Source organism: Chiloscyllium plagiosum, chromosome 16, assembly GCF_004010195.1.
Source record: "Chiloscyllium plagiosum isolate BGI_BamShark_2017 chromosome 16, ASM401019v2, whole genome shotgun sequence".
NCBI lineage: Eukaryota > Metazoa > Chordata > Chondrichthyes > Orectolobiformes > Hemiscylliidae > Chiloscyllium > Chiloscyllium plagiosum.
In genome coordinates, this window is record NC_057725.1 from 39,456,503 (window position 1) to 39,463,032 (window position 6,530).

The following is a 6,530-nucleotide window of genomic DNA, read 5'->3' on the forward strand; positions in this document are numbered from 1 at the left end:
AAGTGGCAGATGAAGTTTAATTCAGATAAATGCGAGGTGCTGCATTTTGGGAAAGCAAATCTTAGCAAGACTTATACGCTTAATGGTAAGGTCCGAAGGACTGTTGCTGAATAAAGAGACCTTGGAGTGCAGGTTCATAGCTCCTTGAAAGTGGAGTCGCAGGTAGATAGGATAGTGAAGGCGGCGTTTGGTATGCTTTTCTTTATTGGTCAGAGTATTGAGTACAGGAGTTGGGAGGTTAGGCCTCTGTTGGAATATTGCGTGCAATTCTGGTCTCCGTCCTATCGGAAAGATGTTGTGAAACCTGAGAGGGTTCAGAAAAGATTTACAAGGATGTTGCCAGGGTTGGAGGATCTCAGCTACAGGGAGAGGCTGAACAGGCTGGAGGCTGAGGGGAGACCTTATAGAGGTTTACAAAATTATGAGGGGCGTTGATAGGATAAATAGACAAAGTCTTTTCCCTGGGGTCAGGGCGTCCAGAACTAGAGGGCATAGGTTTAGGGTGAGAGTGGAAAGATATAAAAGAGACCTTAGGGGCAACTTTTTCATGCAGAGGGTGGTAAGTGTATGGAATGAGCTGTCAGAGGATGTGGTGTAGGCTGGTACAATTGCAACATTTAAGAGGCATTTGGATGAATAGGAATAGGATATATGAATAGGAAGGGTTTGGAGGGATATGGGCCAGGTGCTGGCAGATGGCACTAGATTGGGTTGGGATATCTGGTCAGCATGGACAGGTTGGACCGAAGGGTCTGTTTCCATGCTGTACATCTCTATGACTCTATGAGGTTTTGTTTTTTCAACATAAATTGTTGGAGTTGAGTTGTCATGAATTGAAGTAGGTATATTAATGTTGCTTTCTATATATAACATTGATGGATAAGTTCAGTTGAACTTACAAGGTGTGTACAAATGAGGTACAAATGATATCTGATCATGAATCCATCAAGTAACCGATCAGTGCTAAATCTTGTCTGGAAAATCTCATCAAGATGTAATAATATGGAAAGGAAAGCTGGACAGTAGACTACAAAGCAAAACTAAAAGTATGTCATACTAAGTCAATTAGCTTGATGAAGGTAAATCTAAATCAATTGTGTCAGCAGATTCATCAAATGGTCATGAGGGTGGATAATGGTGTAACTTTAAATTTAATCCTATGAGTATGATAAGGCATCAGCACATGAAAAGTATAAATTTAAGATCTCTTGAGGAACCAGCACACAAAAGAATAAAGAAAGAACTTTGATCAACAGAACACAGCAAGAGACAAACATCCAGTCAAAGCAGAAGTTGAGTCAGGAATCCACAGCAAATCAAATGAATCCATTTCTTAAAAAAAATCATTGTTTTGTATTTATTACGATAAACTTCATAAATGTTGTAAGACTTGTGCAAATATACTTGTATCTGGAATGAGTCTTATAATTAATCAGGACTAGTAAACCTTTAGATTGGCTTTCTCAATATAGACTTACAATGGGAATTGACATGTCTTACAAGTGAAACATAAATAATACAACCTCTAAGACATTTTATTCCAAGAATTGTGGTAGTTCACAAGTACTCCAGTGAACTAGCATTCTTTGTAGTCAATATACGTTAGTGCACTATTTGTTGTAGGAGAATTACTAAAATAGGGCCTTATCAACCTAATGTCTAATCAATAGCTTTCAGGACGAAGAACACTGCTTTGTCATGTTTTCGTCAAGCAAGTAATCAGACAAATCCATGTCCAACTGTTCAATATGAAACACCAATTAAAATTTAAAGTTATGTTATCCCAAACTAAAATAATATTGTAGAAGATTTTTTAATATGTTTCTTATGCTGTAAAAACAAATTGCTTAATAATTGCTCTCTCCTCTTTCTTAGCCATTCATACACTTATCGAGTGAGTAATCTCCAAAGGTCATTCATGCTCAGTTCTTCAAACATTTATTTTGCATTGATTTTATATGCATTTACACATAAGCAGCCATTAATCAGTTGCTTTTGTTCTTCAGAAATCCACATATCGGAAGCTTCAGAAGTCACACTACCATTGCATACAATTTCTAGGACCAAGGGTTGAATAAAAAAGAAAAAAGAAGACTTCGGTTTATATAGCGGTTTTCATAAGTGTAGGATATCAGAAAGCGCTATAAAAATGATAGGTGTTTTTATTAAATATAATTATTGATGTAATGTTGGAAATGTGGCAGCCAGCTAGCTTAGTTAATCTGTTTTTAGTGATATTGATTGAGGGATAAGTATTGGTCAGGTTATGTGATCATTTGAGTCTGAGAGAGTAGATGAGGCTTTGATTTAAAACCTCATCTGAAAGACAGCACATTACTTCCTTGGTACTACATTAGACAGACAGCCTAAATTTTGACCTCAAGTTTCTGAAGTAGGATTTGGAACCCATAACCAACTGACTCAGAGGCAAGCATGGAAAAGAATCACAACTGACACTAATGGATGTCACTGATGAGAACTGTTAGAATAAGAGTGAAAACATTCTGAACTGAACTGATCCACCAATTGTACTGTACTCAAAAATGAAACAAACTATGTTATCTGAAAAAATATGGGACAATAGAGGAGTGAAGCATCCTTCTTTGTGGATTTGTGGACTTGTCCTGTATTTGCACTTTATATTCAGTTTACCTTCTGTACCCATGGGCATTCATTTCTATTTTGTATATTGCTTAGGCATCAATAATATCATTATACCAAACTTATAGATCAGTTATTCATTACACAGGAACTCAGCACAAAAACTTTAAACCTGAAATACAGATCATAAATTTTAAATGGAAATACAAGTTCCAACAAATTCTTTCTGGTCAGTGGCAATCAAGTTAATGAAGTTTCTTCTCATTACTACCAGATGGCTCTAGATCATGTTTAAATTCTTTCCATTTTTGAATCACCTGCATAATCTAGTGGGAAAAAGGCTATAAATGATTTCTTTCTTCTATTCAAAGTGTTTTGAATAAAATACCTTAACATTTCCAACTTCCTTGCTTCCATGAGATTGATGGTAAAGTGTCACCAATGGCTTGGTTGTAAATATTGTTTAGCAGTAGCAAACAATTTTAACCAGAATTATTACTGTCAATGATTAAAAGCTTGCATAAGTTATGCTGAAAATGCAGCCTATTGGATGAGTCAGCACCAATAACTATAAGGTATAACAATTGGAAAATATGAAAACTTCAATCTAATCCAAATGTTCACAAGCACTTGAGACATGTTAAGTCTCTTAAACTTATCACAGAGATAAAGAGCAAATACTGTGAAGAACACAATGGTACTTGAGCTTTTTGGGTTATGAGCAACTCAACTTACTGCACCAGGAAATACAATGTTGATATCAGATTGCCTGGACATTCTAGGGTTTTGCTCAATTTTCTCTCAATAGCTAAGAAGGAAGTTTTAGGAGATATCCTCCCTCTCCTTCTCACTTGTGCACCCACAAGAGGAAGTATTTTAAATAGGGTTCACAATAGAATGAATTGCTTTTGGGTGTGTGAAAGGAATAGACTTATATAAACACAAAGTCTTGTCTTCTTACTCTCTACTACAATTTTCATTGAAATAAAAATAAAATCAGAAATTTCTCAACTATTTAACATTCAGAATTACTCACTTGTATGCATGACCAGTTATCTCATTCCTAACAACAATGTAGTCCACTAGCCACTTGGCATACAACCCTGAGTTATCGTGACCAATCAGCACTGTTGTAAGCTTTCCCAAGTTCTGACACTAGAGAAATGGAAAAAAAAAGATAACACTTATTGTTATTTGGAAAAAGAAAATAACCTAAGGGCAATAACACAGATATAGGATTTTACTGGAATTTGAAGATTGTCCCAACATCTGTGATAGTTGTCTTAACTATAAAAGAGTTTAATCAGACATCACAGATTAAAAAACCTAATAAACAATTTGAAATCCAAATCCATGAGCTTCATGTAATGGAACCTGCCAGACTAGGTATGTCACAGGTGGCTCTTGTTATCATATGGGAGCCATGCATTCTATTCCAGCCCACAAAAAAATTGATGCCATGAATGTACTGAAGTTCATTTAGAGTAACATAAAGGTCATTATTCCTGTGTCATTCAAAAAGTACAGGTAGCTAAGGGACTCTCCCTAAGTCACACAAGTTCCATGTAGCTCCTGAAGGTTGCCCAGAAAACACTAAGTTTGCTCAAACACTCCCATGGCCATTTTTGAGTGATTCAGGAAGCTGCCATCAGAGAAGGAAGGCATGTAAAGAGCCACTCTCCCGGCCTTATTCTAACATTCCTTTGCCTCTCAGTGACTCCTTCACCTGTGGCGTAAGTGTCTCATCAGTACTAGACATCTTGTGGGTACATTAGCAGCAGCAATTGCCACTTCTGGTTTCAACGATTGGAATCCTCGATCTCTGGAAAGGCCCAATATTAATCAATTAAGTGTCTGACAAACAATTTGTCTGGGCCTTTCCCACAGAAGTGCTGCAGGTCTTTTGCTGGTTCTCTGACTGGTGTGTCGTGTCCAAATTGAATAACATCACCTCCTAAATTTCCCATACAACATTATAATTGAAGGATCAGTAATATATGTTCATTTTAATGCACCAAAATCCTACAGTCTCCTAACTAATGGCCTCGTGGGATTCTCTCTTTGACATTAACTGCACTAGTTCAAGACGAATGCTTATCACAACCTTTAAAAGCAATAAATGCCAAATATTGCTAGCAATGCTCAAATCGCAAGGATGAACATAAAACCTTAACTATACAGAAGATGTGTAATAAAGTGCTTAGTAGCTCTATATAAAACAGACTTGTTGCGTTTTTGCTTTCTTGAAGACAAGCCAAAGTTTTAATACATTTTAAGTTTATTTTACATACAATTCAAAATCTAAATTAAGCAGAACACTCTGAAAGCCCAAGAAACAAATCCTAATTCCCGCATAAAAATTGATGAAATTCTTACGTCTGTTGTGGTTCTGTTCGCCGAGAACCACAACAACGAGCACCCGAGCTACAAATCTTCTCACAAACTTTGAATTCTTACATCTATTTGGGATTGGTGGCATAGACAGACAGCAATAAAATTCATTCTCATACTGTCTTTACAGCTTGATAAATAATGAGACATAGCAAAAAAAATTAAAATGGGACCAACAGATAAGGCATTTTTCTGAACATTTTATATGTTTCACATCAATAAAAATGTAAGTGTGCTACACCAAACTGCAATGAATAATAAAATTAAATTTTATAGAAAAACCAATCAAACCTACACTTAGTTGTATCTTTACTGACCTCAAATGTCATTTCAAGGATACTTTTGGGTATTTGTAAGATTCCCGTCTCTCCCAGTTCTCCTGATATACAGATCCAGGGATTAGCTGTAAACATGGAGCCACCTAACTTTTTACTTGGAATGACCAACACATGGTATGGAATCACTGTCAATATAAAATACGTAATTTATATAAGCATGCTGCAAGCAACACCTTTGCAAATCCATTAAAAACAAGTCTTAAAATAACCTGTCTCATCTGATGCAACCAAGAATTTGCTGTCAACATAGCAGTGAGTTTAAATCGCACTGATTAAATGTATACATTGCCCAGCAACAACAGAATAAATTCCCATTGAATTTCAAAATGTTACATGTTCATGGAAGACTTATATTGCTTTGCTTTTGTTATCATTAAGAAAACAGCACTCCTGCTCAATCTCCCAATAAGCTTCATGAAGTTATGTCTTAATTACAGTGAAATTCACTGTTAAAATTAGAGCTAGTATTTAAAGCACTTAGCTTTTTAAAGAATTTATCGTTCATAAACTTTAAAATATTTTTCTTACATTTCTTTGTTGCATTAAGATTTTAGCTTAAATTTAATCAATCTTTTCCCCTACTTCTCTTTCTGAATCTGATTTGACACTAACTTACCTACTCTGTTCACTTCAATTGATTAGAGATGGACTCAGACTTATCATTAGTATGGTTGTTGATCTCCAATCCTTCAAATTCTATTTACGTTCAATCCTACAAATTAAGGGCTAGTACTTATTGTACAGAGAGAATTTTTAAAAATATCGTAATAGATTTTTAACATATTTGTAACCCTTTTAAAACATCACTGGAGATTTCTTATCTTGCCCATTCTTCTTTTGATTTAACATTTCTTTCAAAATCTATTTATAAAACAGCTTTAGAAAAATGGGTTTAAGTTTGCAATATTACTGAAACAGATGGAAAACCTAACAAAGTTAAAGAAGTCATGTTGTGACAAATGGTGTTAGATCTGAAAGGTTACTTCTGCATGTCTCTCCACAGACATGGAACAGTATGGGAACAGACCCTGCAGTCCAACCCGTCCATGCCGACCAGATATCCCAACCCAATCTAGTCCCATCTGCCAGCACCCGGCCCATATCCCTCCAAATTCTTCCTATTCATATACCCATCCAAATGCCTCTTAAATGTTGCAATTGTACCAGCCTCCACCACTTCCTCTGGCAGCTCATTCCATA

The 6,530-nt window shown here is 35.9% G+C and overlaps 1 protein-coding gene across 2 annotated transcripts in view; it reads right to left on the bottom strand.

Moving 5' to 3' along the window:
* The window catches only part of LOC122557812 (DENN domain-containing protein 5A-like), a 264,214-nt gene that overhangs the window by 20,075 nt on the left and 237,609 nt on the right, over positions 1–6,530 (bottom strand). For both annotated transcript variants that reach the window (XM_043705881.1, XM_043705880.1), the window contains 2 exons: positions 5,310–5,455; positions 3,638–3,756 (listed from right to left, as the gene is read on the bottom strand). In XM_043705881.1, the coding sequence (XP_043561816.1) occupies positions 3,638–3,756; positions 5,310–5,455 (265 nt within the window). The remainder of the gene's footprint in view (positions 1–3,637; positions 3,757–5,309; positions 5,456–6,530) is intronic.